At 43.5% G+C, this 18,520-nt stretch overlaps 2 protein-coding genes across 2 annotated transcripts; one reads left to right on the top strand and one right to left on the bottom strand.

Moving 5' to 3' along the window:
- Positions 1–4,760: 4,760 nt before the first annotated feature.
- LOC101578577 (dihydrofolate reductase-like) lies at positions 4,761–5,350 on the bottom strand. Its single transcript, XM_012513564.2, is given in 1 exon segment — positions 4,761–5,350. A coding segment is annotated over 1 exon segment (564 nt). The 5' UTR covers positions 5,325–5,350.
- Positions 5,351–13,115: 7,765 nt separating this feature from the next.
- On the top strand, positions 13,116–14,489 carry LOC101578178 (lysine-rich nucleolar protein 1-like). The gene has a single exon (XM_004625814.3). The coding sequence runs from the start codon at positions 13,119–13,121 to the stop codon at positions 14,487–14,489; it is 1,371 nt and encodes a 456-aa protein (XP_004625871.1). The 5' UTR covers positions 13,116–13,118.
- Positions 14,490–18,520: the final 4,031 nt, after the last annotated feature.

Here is an 18,520-nt window from a genome sequence, read left to right as displayed (position 1 = left end):
TCTCTCTCTCTCTCATCTTTAATTAAATATTGCTGCCTAACTCTTTCAGGTCAGCAGCAATGTCACTAGCGTCAGCCATGAATCACAGCTGAGCTGACATTTTAAAAAAAGGCATGGTCAGGGTAGCGAGTCCAAGCCCAACACCCAGGCACAATGGCTGGACCCTGTAAATTACACTAAAAGTCTAATCCGAATAATCAACACGCTGACATCTTTATGTATGTGGGCAGGACCAGGAGAGGGAAGGGTGCTGCCTTGGGTTTCTCTGAAGTTTCTGCTGCAGTGGACTCTGGTGCTTTCTGAGGATCTGGAGAGAATGTTCAAGGTGTGTCTTCGGCACGCTGTGTGATCTCTTTCCCTAGGCTTACATTTATGCTAAAAAGGAGGTGATGCTGAGTATCTCTGAATTGCGCATCAATTTTGCTGTGGCTCCTGCAGCACAGCCATGTAGTATTTCCCACATATACATATTTCCTCAATGATCCAGATACACACAGTGGCTGTCTCTCATATGCGCACACACACATATGACATCATGACACGCATATATTCACACATCCTGTGGGTATGTGAAGGTGCACTTGGGTGTTCCTGGCTGCAGGATTATATTCAAACTCTTTCACTATGAGAATGGTTTTCATAACTCTGACCCAAATTCTTTACTAACCCCGATGCATGTCATTTCCAAAGGCCAAGCAGGACAGCACCCCCATCTGCCCAGACCATTCATCAGCTATCCTTCTCCCTTTTAGTTAGGGGGACTTTTTGTTTTTTTCTTGAGACTCTCCCCAGTGTTTCCATGCCCCGTCTCTTCTTTCTCTTTTGCAAACAAATAAGCAAGCAAACAAATAAGCAAGCACTCTCAAAGCTTTGGCTGACAGCCTCCCCAGGAAGGTCAGGCTGCTTTTCCCATGCATATGTAGAAAGAGCACCTCTGGTGATTGATTGTCCCCACCAGGTCAGAGGCAGAGCTCCCATTTGTCACCAGTGAGCTCTACCCAGCACGACCAGGCTTCCCAGGGCTGTGAGTGGCCCCACGCATGCCAGCTGGGATTAGTCGGTCACCGAGGTGTGTCTAGCCAAGGCTATATCAGTGTGTGTCTGCTACAGGATGGCTGGGGTAAAAGAGTAGGATGAAAAAAGAGGAGCCACAGTGGACAGAATGAAACTGAATTTTTTTAAGGGAAGGTATTAGGTTCTGTCCTACTTTGATTTCTCATTTATTGAGCACCTACTACATGTCTATGAGGATGAGACATTTTCAATGCTATTTGATGTGCTTGGATAGATTTTCCTCATCTGATTTTTGTAATGCTCTCAAGAGAAAGATAATAATGTGCTAGTTTTTTCAGATAGGTGAAATGAGCCGAGATGTCTATTTGTCCAGGACCATGGAGTGGTGATAAGATCTTCTCTAGAGCTGCTTTTATGAATAGCATGCAGGAAGGATTTAGCAAGATGACCTGCCCTTCCTACGGGCCTGTCAGCATATCCTGGGTGTGGGCCACTCATCAGACCCTTTCACCCTGAACATAATATCATGGGCCATAGTTTGGGTTTTGGCTTTCTACTCACTAGTGACAAGGCTTTGGGCAAGTCATCTCTGGGACCCTCAGTGCTTTTATCTATAAAATGGGTTTCGTATCTTTAGAAGTATGGTGATTAAATGAGTTCATAAAATATGGAACATTGTGCCCAGAGTAGATTAAGCCTGTACATTGTTAGCTGGGTGAGGTGTATATGTGCATGTATGAGGGTTCCATCCTGGCTGGACCATCTGGGCGCCCCCCAGTGGCTCCAGCATTGGCATGCAGCCTGTCAGGGTCTGGGCAGAGGTGACTGTAAAAGTACAAGTGCCACTGGATTACCCGGTAGAACAGCTCCCCGGAAGGTCCTTCCCTAGCTTCCCTCTGTTCATGTTCTGGTTGTCACTTCCCTCCCAGCTTCTGTTACAAATGAAAAGACTCACAATTGTTCAGTAAGAAGTCATTGAGAATTATTAGTGGAGCACTTTACTAAGATAGAGTGAGTGAATGTAGGAGGCTCTGTGGTGGAAGGCAGGAGGAGGAGGAAGAGGGGGAGGAGGAGGAGGAGGAGGAGAAAGCAATTGACAAAAACAAAGCAAAGGACAGCTAGGCACTGTGTCCTGCTTTAGACAGCTCCAGATGAGGAGTTCATCCTGCTGAACCATTGCATGAAAGGGAGATCTCTGTAGAATAACAGCAGCCTTTTTGCTAAAGAGAAGAGATAGTTGATGTTTAGGTCAATAGTTCTCATTAGTCCTTACTTTACAAATGATCTGTGTTGCAGAGATTCTTGGAATAGCAAATTTCCTTATAATTCTGAGAACAAAAACATTGGCAGCCTGAACCATTGCACTCCTCTGCTTATGAACACACGTACAGAAGGTTCCAGAAGAGCAAGGTCCAGGGTAGCAGCAAGCCCCTAGAAGAGCCGAGGCTGGTCATAGCTGTTTACAGAGCACCAGGTCAGTGGAGGGAAATGCAATGAGCACTGGACGTGACTAATGTCACTTGTGTTCCGCCACAATGTGACCAGGCAGGTATTACTACCTTCAATAAAGCCACCGAGGTGCTAAGTGTGACTGGTGAGTGATGGGCTACTTCTATGGGTGAGGATGCTTTGTGGAGAAAGTAGTAAAAATCTGTTCCAAAGTGGCTTAAATATAAGAAACATTTTGCCCCACCCACCAACATGTTTAGTACTAGGATGGGCTCTCCGATAGGAAGATTCAGTGGCTTATTGCCATCATCAAGAACCTGAACGTTCCCCAACTCTCTAGCGTACTGCTGTCTTTGATGGCTTACCCTCTCTTCATTGTCCTTCAGGCTACGGTGTGAACTGATTCTAGGTGTTACACTGCAACCTATAGTAGTCCAGTGGTAAAAATGGAACATCTATTTCTAGGTTTCTTCTTTTTTAAGTTACAAATTCCTTATGGTTTTTATTCCGGGTACCACTACCACAATTTACAGGGCAATATACCTGATGTAATGAAAAGAAAGAAAAAGACAAAGCTACAACAGATAAAAGACCTCAGGAATGTACATCTAATTGACACTCCACTGCATTAATCTATAGCTGCACTTTTTGCAAAGTGTGGCTATGACAGTGCTGAAGCAGAAGGGTTTCCCGTTGAAACTGCAGTAACTTTTCTGACTATGGGTCATCGTTCCTTCTGTGGCAGATTTTTCCAGTTCCTCTAATGCATTTGGGACCACTGTCTCAGAGTAACTGCAGCTTTCCTGACAACTCCTCACTCTCTCTCCTGCTAAGAACTGTAGCCCTTTTCTGTTGTTTTTTAAAAACCTTCTGCTACCATATCTACCACTTCTACCACCAGATCCATAACCACCACCATAGGGAATACCAGACCTTCTTCCACCAAAATTGTCCCCATTCATGAGACCATAATTTTACTGCTGTTGTCAAGTACAATTTCCAAAATCATTATAGTTCCCACCACCACCATAGTTACCACCACCAAAATTTCTTTCTTCGTTGTAACCATCATATCCTCCTCCACCACCACCATATCCACCACCTTGGTTTCCATATCCTGGTCCACCACCACGATACCCTCCTCTACTACTATAACCAGGACCATTACCATAGTTTCTACCATCACCTCCAAATCCATTGTATCCACCATCACCTCCTCCATAACTACCTCTGCTGCCACCTCCTCAACCACCATAACCTCCTCTTCCACCAAAGTTTCCACCACGGCCAAAATTCCTTCCACCACCTCCAAAGTTTCCTCCATGACTCAAAAAGTTGCCAGATCCACTCCACAGCCTATTTGTGACCCAGAAGACTGCATCTCTTATTTAGAAAGGGTCTTTTTCACTTCACAATTATGTCCATTAATAGTGTGGTATATCTGAACAGCAATTTTATCAACTGTATCGTGACCATCAAAAGTTATAAAACCAAATCTTCTTTTTCCCACTCTGCCTGTCTTTCATAACTTCTATGGTTTCAAGCTTGTCATATTTTTCAAAGTAGTCTCTCAAATTATATTCTTCTGTATCTTCTTTAATACCACCAACAAAAATTTTCTTCACTGTTAGATGGGCACTAGGCTTTACTGAATCCTCTCTAGAAACAGCTCTCTTCGGTCCCACTACACGCCCATCCACTTCGTGTGGTCAAGCACACATTGCTGCATCCACCTCTTTAACACAAGAGTAAGTCACAAACCCAAACCATGGGAGCATTTTGTTTGAGGATCTCTCATTACCACACAATCTGTGAGTGTGCCCCATTTCTCAAAGTGTTCTCTTAAGCTATCATTGGTAGTTTCAAAATTCAGATAACCAATAAACAGCTTCCTCAACTGCTCTGGTTCCTTTGGATCATGGCTCTCCATTTTGAGACCCTATTTCTAGGTTTCTTTTTTTTTTTCAAAAGAATTTAAAAATTTTTATTTATTTTTTGGAACCACGAATTGAACTCCGCATCTCATGCTTGCCAGGCAGGGATCAGCCTCTTTTTCTTCTCTCTCTTGCTTTTCGTGTGGTACTGGGGATTGAACCTGGGACCTTATGTTTGCCATACAGGCACTTATGCCACTGAGCTATCTCCTTGGCCCCTAAATGTCTCTCAAATGGCATCTGTTCAGAAAAAGCTTCCAGAGATCACAAACCAGAAAAAGCATTTTTTTCCTAACTTATAAACACATAATTTGTTTAGGAGGAAGAGAAACAACTTGGAATAGATCAAAGTACACCTTCACGTTAATCATTCTTTTCATATACTTCAAATTTGTACTGAATGCCTTTCTCCTCCTGGACCTCAGAAAGCACACCTGGGTATTTTGGGAGGAGCCTGTATTTCTTCAAATCAATTTCTGGAAAAAATGTGTCACTTTCAAATTCCTGCATGATCCTTGTCAAGAACAGTTTGACATGGCCTGGCCGATCCATGGCTTCCTTGTAAACGGCGCTGCCACCCACAACTCACACCAGGTCCACCTTGCTGGCTAATTCTGGCTGCTCGATAAGCTTCAGGGCGTCATCCAGACTTGGGGCAAGAAAATGAGCTCCTTGGGGAGGTTCCTTGAGTTCTCTACTGAGTACTATATTAATTCTGTCTTTCAAAGGGCGATTCTTCTCAGGAATGGAGAACCAAGTCTTCCTACCCATTACCACCAGATTCTGTTTACCTTCCACTGAGGTGGTTGTGGTCATTCTCTGGAAGTAGTTGAATTCATTCCTGAGCGGGGGCCAGGGCAAGTCCCCGTTCCTGCCGATACCCATGTTCTGGGACACGGCGACGATGCAGTTCAGAGGACGCACCATGGCACGGCTCGCTCCGAGCTGGCCCGGGCTCTAGGTTTCTTAATAGCCAAACTTTTCCCAGAAGCCCTTCTTCCTTTTGGGTCACATGGCTAGATCCAAACCAATCACTGCCAAGTGCATGAGATCACAAGACTGCCTATGCCAGAATAGCAGTATGCAGAGGAGGATGGAAATTGAATGACATTGAAAAGAAAGAGGGAAGGCGGGGAGTCAGGAAGGCAGTTGACATTTTCAGCCACCACCAGGGTCTCAACACTCTCAGGAAAAAAAAAAAAAGTTATTCTTTGAGCTATACAGTGGTGGGCTCCCTTGTAATCAGGGAAGCTGCAAGAATTCTGAATTATTTTTCCTACCTATCCCTTGAATAACAAAGAGGAGTATGATGGGATGAATTGTGTGCCCCATTTTCTATGTGGAAGCTCTAACCCTCAGTATTCTAGAATGTGATTGTATTTGGAGATGAGCCTTTAGCACAGTAATTACATTAAAATGAGACTATCATGGTGAGACTTAATCAATCTGAAAGATGATCTTAGAAGATTAAGGAAAGAAGATTAAGGCCTAGACACTCAGTGGAAGGAACAAGTGGGTATCCATAAAAGCCAACAAGAAGGACCTGAAGAGAAACCAACCCTGCCAGTGCCTCAACTTTAGCCCTACAGCTCCCAGAAAGTGAGGGAAAGTGTTTCTATGATTTAAGGCACCCAACTCCAGGCTGTCTTGTTATGGCAGCTCTGGCAAGCTAAAGAGGGGGAATAGCAATGTTTCTATTTTTCTTCAAATCCATGGTATTTACTGGAAATTGGGGACCACTGAGAAGGCTGAGGAATTCAGGAATAGGAAGGACTACAGGGAACAAAAGGAGGAAGACAGAGAGCATGAGAGGACAGACCACTACATCTTAGAGAGAATTCATGGGTGTGCTTTGGGCATTGAATTCACTGGGCAGGCCATTCAGACCTAAACTGAGTTCATGACACCTCTGCCCCAATGGGAAGCTGAATGAGAAAGTTGTGTTGGACAGAAAGATGATTTGGATTTGTGAACAAATCTCTACTCTTTCTTAACTGTGAAATATTTCTTGTGTTGTATGTGGCATTCATTGTGTCTGCATGGTAAAAGGGATGGACACGTTGTCCCCTGCCTTCAGGGAATGGGTATTTACTGGAAGAGAAGCTTAGTATGGATGGTGGAAGAAGATCCATATCAGATATTTGCCATGAGACACTGATACTTACAAACTCCAATTTGCCCCATCCAAGTGTCAAAAAAGGAAAATATTTGCAATTGGTCTCTAAAATGGAAAAACAATCCTAAACCGTCCTGCTCTCTGGAGCTGGATGAGCTGAAGCAAAATGTTGCCTCAGATTGTGCGTGTACTGCTAAGGAGTGGACCAGGTCCTGCCGGGCAGTGTCATTTCCCACCTGGGCCCAAGCTAGGAGTGATGGTCCCATCTTCTGTCAAGTCTAGGCCACCTGCAAGTGCCACCACAGGTGACAACTCTATTTTCTGCCAAAGGATGGAAGCTATGGTGGACCTACAAAGATGACAATTTATTTAGGCTTTCCTGCCTAGAGTTTGCTGGAAATTTTCTGTTGATTTTTATTGGCATAAAGTGTTTTGCATTTGCTTTTGTGCATTTATTACTGTGACAGAGATGTTTAAATGATGACTGTAAATGAAATATGTATGTATCCTAAAGATATTTGTGTAATTTAGCAAAATTATTTTGCAGGTTCGTTCAAAAGAAACTGTTCAGTTCGTGTCTTGCTATCACCAAAAAAGATTTTGCTAATCATACCCTAATGTGGGAACGAGCACACATTACTTAAACATACCAAATATGCGAACATATAAATAGTGTTTAAAATATCTCTCTACAATAAATTACGGTTACTATGTTAAAATACCAATTTCTAGAGAAAATTGATTTAAGAAAAATAGCTAATCACAGTACCCTGTGAAAGCAGCATTTTTTTTCAGTATCATTTAATTTTCAAGCCAAGAGATTTGGACTGTTCTCTCATTTTGTGTTGCATCATTTCTTTCCAGTCATTTGCTGAACGATCGTCTTCTAACACATCCCACTCCTGCTGTAGTATCAACTGGCATGTTACCAAAAAGATGTAAATGATTTAATTGAATTAGTTTAATTAGGTAAATTAACAGTTAAGCATATCACACACAAGCTTGTTCTGTTTATACTATGTTATAGAGATAATTTAGTACAGCGGGAGAATGGGCATGACCAAAATTCCAATTCAAGGAGCCAGATTAGCTGGCAGAGGAAGAAATTCAAAGATAACAATTGCTGGAATTAAATCTGGGTAAATAATTTATGTGTTGGATTCATTATGTAATTTGAGTTGTAGACAACCAGTTGCTAGTCAATGAATGCAGAAGTATCGCCACGGAGTGAAAACATGAAGACCACCAGAGCTTTCCTGGCCTTCCCAGAAATATATCCCCAGGAAAACGCTCACATTCCTCACTAATTCAGACAAACTGAGACCATGCAAGCCGGGCTGGTTAGCCAAAAATCTGAATTAATGTAGAAGAAAAGCCAAATAAGCCACAGTTTGATTGCCTTCAAGCATACACCACTGAATCAAACAAAAGAGGGCTTCTCAAGTCTGGCACTATTAACATTCTTTGTCATGGAGGAAACTGTCCGGGAAACACAAAAGGCCTACCACATTCCTAGAATCCTCCTGTTAGATGCCAGTAGCACCCCCATTGGTGACAACCACATGTCTCCAGAGACTGCCAGTGTCCCTTCCACTGGGGGTAGAGGTAGGGGGTGGGCAACAATCACTCTGATTGAGAATGACTAAATAAGAGCTTTAAATATTATGTAATATATGGTCCTCTAAAAGTCATGATTTAGTGATTTTTTTTTTAGTGAATGAGATGTAACATTCATAGCACTTACATAGAATGTCATAAAAATTTAGGGGCCAGGGAGATGGCTCAGGGGAATAAGTGTTTCCCTGGCAAGTGCAAGGGCCTAAGTTCAATCCCTGCTTCTGCCCCTGCCCCCCCGCAAAAAAAAATTGGGGGGGAAAAATCAAGTATGTGATACATTGGCCCGTTATTTCTCAGTCATTTATACATCCATCCATTTGACAAACTGATATTAGGCACTGAGTATAGAATATCAGTAAATACAAAAGGTGGCACCATATTCATAAAATGGTAGTACAGGTAGACTTATGCATGACAGTCATGTCACATATAGTTAATGCTAGCAGATGAGGGAGGCAGAGGTCACCATGTACCTTCCGCTGCCAGCTAGCCTGGCTCTTTGCATTGGAACTTTGGTCATGCCTGTTCCACAGCCTTGAGAACAAAGGTTCAGCTCTGCGTGGCAGAACACTGGAGCAAAGAACAGCTCGGACACCACTTCACCCTATCAAAGGCTAAGCCAGTAGCTGAACTAGTGAGAAACTGGAAGGTGTTCAACACAGGAGTTTTACATGCTAAAGTCCATACTAACTTTGAGAAAGAACAAAGATTTTAGAGCCACACCCACATAAGTTAAATACTGACTTCTCCACTTGCAAACTGGATACCTAGGCAAGCATCGGGTTTCTGAGGCTCATGTCCTCACCTATGAATAATGGTTGCTTCATTGCAAATGTTAAGTGAGACAGTGTATAAAAGCACTTGGCATACTATCTGCTTCAGAAAAACCACTCAATGATTATTAGTTCTTTCCTTCATTCGCCAGTCTGTCCTGCTGCCATTTTTCTCATCAAGGATGCAGTGAGAGGCTTATGCCTGGGAGGTTGGCATTCTCCAACATCTGACTTGTGTTGTTGAATGTTGCTGGAGTTGCCCAAACCTTTGCCACTGGATTTGTTTACCCTAAAGTTGAGTGTTTAAATGTCTTATATTGGTAGCGTCAGTTTGACGTCCATGTTAATCTTACATGAGATTTTAAGATCTGGAACCTGGACAAGGCTTTTTCTACCATATCCATGGATCTGGAGCCAAATGTCACCATCATGGCCACGGGAATTAGGGAGGAAAAGAACCCAATGGAAGAAATGAACATTTTCTATCCAAAAGAATCTAAATGTTTTGCCAACCAAGTTTCTGGTAACATGTCTTGAATGCTGGTGTTTTCATTCTGTTGGAAAACAGTGACAGCCAAACGGAGAGCAAGGGAGACCTGGTTTGCATTTGGAAATACCAACCAAACCACATTCCCACCCCTTCTGCAAATTTATCACTAACGTACACAGAGCTTTGTATACATAATGCAGTGCAGGCCTAGGCTGTTTTCTTTGGAATCCTGACATGTCTGTTTCTCTCACATGCACACACTCTGCAATGATGCATCAAAAAATGAAAAGAACATTTCCAAGAACACACTTCATTGTCAGGAGCATGTACGCCACATAATATAGTAACTATAGTAGACAAACCCTCCTCCCCACCATCGTTGCCTGAGCTTCCACTTTTCCCTTCCTGTGACAGTGACACTTGTAGGTATCTAGGAAAGGTACGCTTCCAGAAACAATCTTGAGGATGGCTGCCTCCCCCGAGCCTGTCTGAAAGATGCTTGCCAGGGCTCCCTGACCCTCTGGTCACCAGCTGCTGCCGAAGGAGAAACCAGACTCTTCTATAATCCCTTCCATACCCAGGGACTTAGTTTATTTAACTTATGTATGTCATGGCTATGATAACATACAAGTTCAGATTAACCCGAGGGGGAAGTGGCAGGATCCCCATGGCCTCAGCATGTCCTTTAGGATTTAGAAGGTTCTAGAATGAATGGTCAGCTGCTGTGCTACGTCTTTATCCCATTACTTTCTTTCCATTCCTTGTTTCCATGACCTTTTCCTTTAAAAAAAAAAAAAACTTTTGAAACTACTTTAGGCAACAGAAAAATTATAGAAGTAGTCCAGAGAGTTCTCATATATTCTTCACTCCACTTTTTAAACAACCACAGTGCAAGTAACATCTTAGCTAACCACAGCACAAATATCAAAGTTGAGGAATTCATTTTCTTATTTATTGGGTATAATATGACTGATATTAAGACTACAATATTGTTAACAAACTATGGATTTTATTTGGACTTCACCAGGTTTTTCACTTACGTCCCTTCTATTGTTTCAGGAGCCCATGTTCCATTTTGTCATCTTTTTTCCTTAGTCCATGACAATTTGTGACGATTCCTCAGTCTTCCCTTACCTTGCATGACCTGGACACTGAAAGCAGTAATCCATGACTATGTGCACCATCCCACGGCTAGGACATGCATGGTATTTTCTCGTGGGTTCACTGATACTGTGCATTTGGGGGGAAAATATCCCACAATGATTTGTGCAATTTCCAGTGTCCTTACAAGGGTAGATGGTGTCAATATATCTTAGAAGGAATATTAACCTTGGTCACTTGGTTAAGATGTTGTCAGCTGGCTTTTCCTACCATATAATTACTACTTTTCCTTTTACAGTTGATTAATGTACTAAAGGAGAGATACTTTGAAACTATGTGCCTCCAAACTTTGGTCCGATGAATTTGCTGTCCTTGATGGTATAAACCTTGCACGCAGCGTTATGCTACGGCATGGCAGTTTCTGAATCCCCTCACGCCTTCTACATGGAGTCCTTGGAACTCCCACAACCTTTGATCTGACTCTCCTCAAACTTATATTTTCACCTCGTAGGATTTTGCTCATCTTCCTCCTCTTATTTTCTAAACAGGATCCCATAGATATTGTCAAGAATAGAAAGGGGGCCGGTGAGACAGCTGAGCAGACTAAGTGCCTGCTTAGTCAAGTGCAGGGACTGGGGCTCTATCCCCGGTACCGCATGCTGCACTGGCCCTGCCCTTGGGCGTGCTGAGCTGGTGACTGAGTCTGGGCATGGTGGCACACACTTGTAATCCCAGTGCTGGGGAGACTGAAAATAGGAGGATCAAGCTGTGGACTATACCATATACATAAAATTTTTTTTTTAAATGAAAAGGAAGAAGTAAATTAAAAAACACAAAGAAATAAAATACAAAAGCCTAGAAGGATTCAGGTCTGGGTTCACCTTCGGTGTTTGAACAAATCACTGTCCTTTCTGAACTTCAGTGCCTCCCTTCTCCCAGGGTGTGTGTCTGGGGAGGGGCAGGGGTGAGAGCCGGGGCCTCACGCACACCAGGCAAGTGTCACTACCCTGCTCAGCCTCTTTCAGACTCTAGGAGTCTGTGACAGAAAATGGGCCAGTGACGGAATCTGCAGCTTGTGTCACCAGAGTGCCCAACAGCAAGGTCATAAACACAGGGCAGCAGCAGCACAGACAGGGGAATTCAGGAAGGGGAGGAAATGGTCCATGAATCTTTTACAAGCGCTGGTGAGACCGACATTAATAATGCTTTCCACACTGCAAAGCACAGTGGAGAGGAGTGCTCAGGTTTGGGAGTAGGCAGCCCCATCTGCAATGAGGTCCTTTGTCTCTGCCTGGCCTGGGAAACAGATGAATCAGCCCTTTACTCTCCAGATTGAAGAATCCATGGTGTGTTTTTTCACTGTCTGTTTCATTACTTTGCATCAGTCTTAATACCCATTTAAGGCTTAATGGTTGCAGAATTACACTGCATGTAAAATATAGTTTTTAACAGGATAGTTAAGAGCTGAAGTTTCACTTTTATCCTCTACAGAAAGCTCACAAAACATGCAGGCATAATGACTAAAATTTCCCTTAATCCCTTATAAGCATAGCCTGTTTCTACTGATTTGCAATACAGAGCCAATTTTTATTGTTATTTTAAATATACAATGAGAAATTACCAATTATATTGCCCATATTCCTAGATAATTTTAGAACGTCAGGCATCATTACAAAAAAAGGGGAAAAAAAGACTAAGAGAGAACAGTTTGTGATAATAAAAGGAAAAGTTGGCTCCCAGGAGTGACTGAATGCTGCATCCAACAGAACAATCCAGAGTTGATCAGATAGAAGTCCACATTGGCTGAGCTGAGCTTGCCTGTACTCAGCTCAATACCTAATGTCCAAAATGAAGGAAGGAAAGGTTTATTTAGTGCATAGTTACTAAAGGTTTTGATTCATACTCAGCTGGCTCCAAGGCAGAGTGGCACAGGGCAAAGAGCACCCACTCATGGTGGCAGCAAAGAGCAGAGAGCAAAAGGGAGGAGTGGCAGCAACAATGACTACAGAGAGCAAGTTTGTCTCCCTTATGTTGCATTCAGGCTAGCCACCACAGGCTAGCTGTAGCACTCATACCTATAATCCCAGCAGCACTCACACCCATAATCCCAGCAGCACTCACACCCATAATCCCAGCAGCACTCACACCCATAATCCTAGCAGCACTCACACCCATAATCCCAGTGGATCATGAGTTAATCACAAACTCTAGAAGTCCACCCCATGACTGCATGAGGCTTTGGGGGGACAACTAGACTCAAAGTGTAACACATGGGTGAGATGGATGGATGGATGGATGGATGGATGGATGGATGGATGGAAAGATGGATGAGTAGACACATGGATGGGATGGATGGACAGAAGGATGGATGGATAGAAGGACAGAAGGATGGATAGATGAACAGATGAATGGATGGAAGGATGACGGATGGATAGAAGGAAGGATGGGTGGATGGATAGATAGATGGACTTATGGATGGATGGATAGATGATGGGTGGATGAAAGAAAAAAGAAAAGATTCCAGACATGAGTGAAATCTGTTGCCAATTTGTTTCATTTAAGATAGTATAGTATGACGGCTGAGCGGGCTCTCACGTGGAGGCGGGGCGGTGTGTGCTGCAGAAATGATCACCAAAACTCAGAAAGTAGACCTGGATATTGGGCTTCCAGAGAAAAAGAAGAAGAAGAAGGAGGAGGAGGTAGTCAAAGAACCAGAGACTCAATACTCAGGTGTAAATGATAAGAATTATTTTGCTGATAATTCTGTGAGGACCACATCCCACTCTAGGACTGTAAGCCAAGAGCAGATGTCCCATATACCCTTGTTGAAGAAAAAAAAGAAGAAAAAGACAGGCCACAGCAACTTTTATGAAGAACTCCCAGAATCTGAGCTCACATCACAAGCGAGACAGACAGAGAAGTCACCCAGCCCCAGGAAGCAGGCCTTTGACCACTCAGAGTCCTTCAGTGGGAAGAAAAAGAAGAGGAAGACCTTGCCTTTGGCCACATCAGAGGGCTCAGAGGTAAAGACCTCCCCTGACCCCAGTCTGGGTGAGGAGACAACCAGAGTTTGCAAGAAGCCCAAAAAACACAAGAAGGAAAGAAAGGACCAGGATACCACAGCCTGTTCTGTCCAGGACCCTTGGCTCTGTGAGGCAGGAGATGCTACGTATGGATGCATGGTGGAGAAGGGGGCTGAGGAGCAGGCATCCTCGGGGCAGAAAGGGAAGCAGGGCAGCTCCAGAGAACACAGCAGGAAAGTGAAGAAGAAGAAAGTGCACCAGGAAGAAGACACCCTCCCAGGCCATTCTGAGCTCTCCAGGTCCATGGAGACCAACCCTAGGAAAGGAAAGAAGAAGAAGCCAGTCAGAATTGAGGTTGTAGAGTACATCCCACTAGGAGATCACCCTAAAGCCAGAGTGAAGAAGAAAACAAAGGCTAAGAAAAAGGAAGAAAATCCAGTTGTTGAGCTGGCTCAGAAAAGGAAGAAAAAGAAGAAGAAAGAGAGCACGGTAACAGTAGACCCCTTGGAGGAGGAGCCAGATACAGACCTGGAGGTGGTGATGGAGAAGAAAGGCAACATGGACGAGGCACACATAGACCAGGTGAGGCGAAAGGCCTTGCAGGAAGAGATTGATCGGGAGTCAGGCAAGACAGAAGCATTTGAACCCAGGAAGTGGACGGGAACCCAGTTTGGCCAGTGGGATACTGCAGATTTTGAAAACAAGGAACAGAAACTGAAATTTCTCAAACTTATGGGTGGCTTTAAGAATCTGTCCCCTTCCGTCAGCTGCTCCCCTTGCATGACCACAAGGCCCAACATGGCCCTTGGCAAGGTAGCAGCTGACACCCTGCAGCAGAAGTTGCAGCAGGACTACGACCGGGCCATTAGCTGGAAGTACAACCGGGGTGCTGGACTTGGCTTCTCTGCCACCTCCAACAGAGTCTTCTACATTGACAAGAATGCATCTAGGTCTGTCAGGTTGGAAGATTAAATGCTAATGTCTTCTACCAAAAAAAAAAAAAAAAAAAAAGATAGTATAGTATATGTTAAGTGCCTTTCCCAATAAGGCTATTCTCAGATCTACCAGCTATTGGAGAAATATACTAGGTTAGAGTGCTACCTCTCAATTATCCTTTTATAATAAGGAATTTATGAAATATTCCTGTGATAAAACTGCTTTCTGTAAATATACATTTGGAAACTCGTAGGAAAAGTGAGTGTGGGAGAGTGAGAGGCAAATACATCATGAATTAGAACAGAGACTCTATGCTATTAAGCTGTGATTTCCTTACATACAGAGACCAATTTCTCTTAGTTACTGCTGTATCCCTAATGCTACATCTACAGCCTGACACATAGTAGGTGCTCCATGAGTTGCTGATGCGTGACTCAGTGGTTGATAATGGAAGTTATTCTTGTGTCATTTGCACCCTGAATTATGATCCTTTATTTCTGATATGCCAGCTGGAGTTGCACATGAAGCTCTATGCCTTGGATTTAATAATAATTCATAACAATATTTCTCACAGTGCTGTTCTTGGGAAATTAGTAGGAAGTATTCAATAAAAGAAGGGTTCTATGTTTGAAGTTTGATCTATGAAGGGATAAGCAAGTTTGTTGTTATTATTTTTAACTGCAGAAACTATCAGAGTCTTTGATAATTGCAGTGGGTTTTGGGGTACTCACCAAGAGCACCATAAAAAAATTAAACTACAGAATCTACCCCTACTTAAAATATCTTTCATGCAAATGATAAAATCAACCAAATTGGGCAAACATTAATTATAACATACAGAGAATTTTGTTTAGGTAAATCATCCTAAAACACTGTTTACCCAGTCTTTGACCTTTAGACAAGGTCCTCTTGTGTGAGGAAAAAACTTCTAAATCAAATATCAAAATGAAAATGCCTCTGTACGTGCAAATATTATTCAGCGGATGGATGGATGATGGATGGATGGCTGGAAGGATTAATGACCATATCAGAGTCATATTGTTGGATAAATGATATAAGAGTGAACACCATCAGCAACAATATCCCAGAGAGTTCTTGAGATTTCCATTAGCTACAAGTACATTCATGTGCAACCACTAGACCTTTTCCCTCCTGCTTCCTCCCCACAAAGTGCTGCATAACCTCTTGCTTGGTGCAGCAGCTGCTCAACTGACCTTCCCACATCTGGTCAGAACCCTCAGTCCGCTCCTGCCCAGCCCCTGGCATTCCTACGTAACCTGTCCTATGTGTGTATCCAGGGCCTCCTCCAATGTGGTCCTGACTCCCTAATTTCCCTCCCTAATTTCCCATCATTCCCTTATGTCTGGACTACACTCTCCCCAAGCCAGCCCCCACCCCGACCCCTTTCCTCAGTATTCTGAAATTCCTCTCTGCCAGGTTGTTCCTTAAGTCCTCTCCTCTCCAGATGGACTCTCCCTCTGAAGAATCATATCGCTTGGGAAAGGTTTCCTAAAACATTACCTACTTTTGCACTTTCGTGACGAACCACCTCTGTGAGAGTATCTTGGGTCCTGCTAACTTTTGAATCTCTGTGGCTTTCTCTGATCTCACTCATCCTCACCTACCATCCCATCAATCTGCCTCTTTCCTACCATGTTCCAAACTTGCTCACTGAGCCATAAATTCCTGCCGGCCAACAGCTTTCTCTCCTTTCCCCAGCACCTTGCACAAAGTGAGCCCACCACAAATAGCCAGCCAGTTCCAGGACCCTTTGTGGCCCATAAATGTACCTGTACCATTGCCCATCCATAGAGATACACAGAGAATCAGGCACAGGTTGTGCCCAAAGAAAACCTAAATGCCAAATGGGAAGCCCAATCATCTCCCAGAATTTTTTTTTTTCAGAACCGGGGATTGAACTCAGGCCCTTGTGCTTGCCAGGGAAGCGCTTATTCCACTGAGCCATCTCCCCAGGCCCCCATCTCCCAGAATGTAGAAATTCTGGAATTAGTAATGGGTTACGATGCTCACAAATTCATTTTAAGTGCATCCTGTGGAACCTGGGTTACATTTTCACTTAGAAAAGCCTTCTGTGTGGTGCTTGTCTCCCAGCCAGCCCACAAAAGCCTATTTAACTTGTCATATGTCTAAAGTCCGATACTAATAGCCGCCCCAGGGGTTCATGGCCTCTTCTCTCAGGCCATAGTCAGTGTTAATGCTGCAGACCTTGCCCGGAGGCAAAGTTTGGGCCAGGATGAAGGTACCATCTCTGGCAGCTGTAATCATGCATGATAGAGGGGAGGGGGTACAGAGGGAAGGGTCTACTGTCAGCAGAAAGGAAGAAAACGGGAGGAAGAGGGGGCCACAAGAAACCGGCAACCGCATCTCGCAGCAGCCACTGTAGTATAATGGGGACGTGCGAGCTGAGCACGTGGCATTTTGGAGGCACGCACAGTCGCCAGCCTTCTCTGATGCTACAAGGACTGTGCAAGGCTGCCTGCCAGCCTGTGCCTGTCTCAGAGGCCTTTTGCCTCATAGAAACTGAATGCTTTGCTAGGGACAGACTGATTCAACACTGGAGACACCTGCCACGGTACAAACGGAAGCCAGGGACTCAAGGGGTCAAAGCCTCTGCAGACCCTGGAAATTCACAATGCAGAACCAGAGTAAAAGTACTGGGGACTGTGGCAAGCTGCGTAGCACATGTTATGTGCAGATGGAGTGGCCTCCCTTAACCTTCGCTCAGGTGTTTGCCCTGCTACAAAATATTTCTTTTTTTAGGAGAATCCATTAAGCACCATTTTTATGTACTATCACCTGGGTTTTATATATTGACAGTTAATTTGGAATTTTAAAACATTGCGTAAGATAAGTGGGAGCACACAAAAGCACACACACGCAAACACACAGTTATGGGTCAGGCCCTACCCATGAAATCTTTGCTTTATGTGGTCCTATTTCACTTAAAGTGATCTAAAAAAACTATAAATAGAACTTTTGTAGGTAGAATCACATATTCCCATATAAGTTTCATTAATGAAACCTAATGAAATTCATGAACATTAAATTTTCAGAAATGTATTCCCACTGGTAAAGATTTTTGTTCAACAATACTAGAAAAACTCACTTTGGGTAATTATTTATGCACCTATTTCAAGAGGAAAATGCCAATTTCTGATAAAATTTTAACAATAATGCACCAATTCTCTATTAACTTTAATTGCTAACACCTCTATATCCCACATAAGATAACTCAGAAAACTGGTGAGATTTTCAGGAAAGAAAGGGGATACTTTTAGACAAAAGCTCACATCAGCATTTCTGAAGTCAGCCCCAGCACATAGTCATCCCAATTCTCTGCCAATAATGTATCTAGGAAATTTGTCTTTAAATTTCTCACTCTTGGGCTGGCGAGATGGCTCAGTGGTCTAAAGCACCTACTTGGAACAAGCTTGGCTAAAGCACAGGGACCACGGTTCGATCCCCCAGCACCACATGCCAGCCAGCCTCGCCCCCTGGTGGGCTGAGCTGGCCACACACACACACACACACACACACACACACACACAATAAATAAAAAAAAAATAAAAAAAAAATAATAATAATTTTCTCACTCTTTCTATAGTATCTCTTAGGATAAATCAACCCAAGTCCAAGAGCCTAAGATATTACTAGTTATGGTCTATTGACCCGGTGTTAAAATGTTACCAACAGGAAAACTGTTCAGTTAGCGATTTTCAATGATGTGTTCAGACATCCTCAGTGCTAGTAGCAGGAGAACGGATCAAAAGAACAGCCATCTCCATCCGGGTACCAGATCTGCTCCATCAATGTGGCAGACAACAAGAATCCAAACCATGGTATTTTTTTAAATTTTATTTATTTATTTATTTATTTGTGTGTGTGTGTGTGTGTGTGTGTGTGGCCAGCTCAGCCCACCAGGGGGTGGGGCTGGCTGGCATGTGGTGCTGGGGGATTGAACCGCGGTCCCTGTGCTTTGCTAAGCTTGTTCTAAGTAGGTGCTTTAGACCACTGAACCATCTCACCAGCCCCTTCTAATTTTTTTG

Source organism: Octodon degus, unplaced genomic scaffold, assembly GCF_000260255.1.
Source record: "Octodon degus isolate 3935 unplaced genomic scaffold, OctDeg1.0 scaffold00011, whole genome shotgun sequence".
NCBI lineage: Eukaryota > Metazoa > Chordata > Mammalia > Rodentia > Octodontidae > Octodon > Octodon degus.
This window is presented reverse-complemented; position numbering and strand designations above follow the sequence as displayed.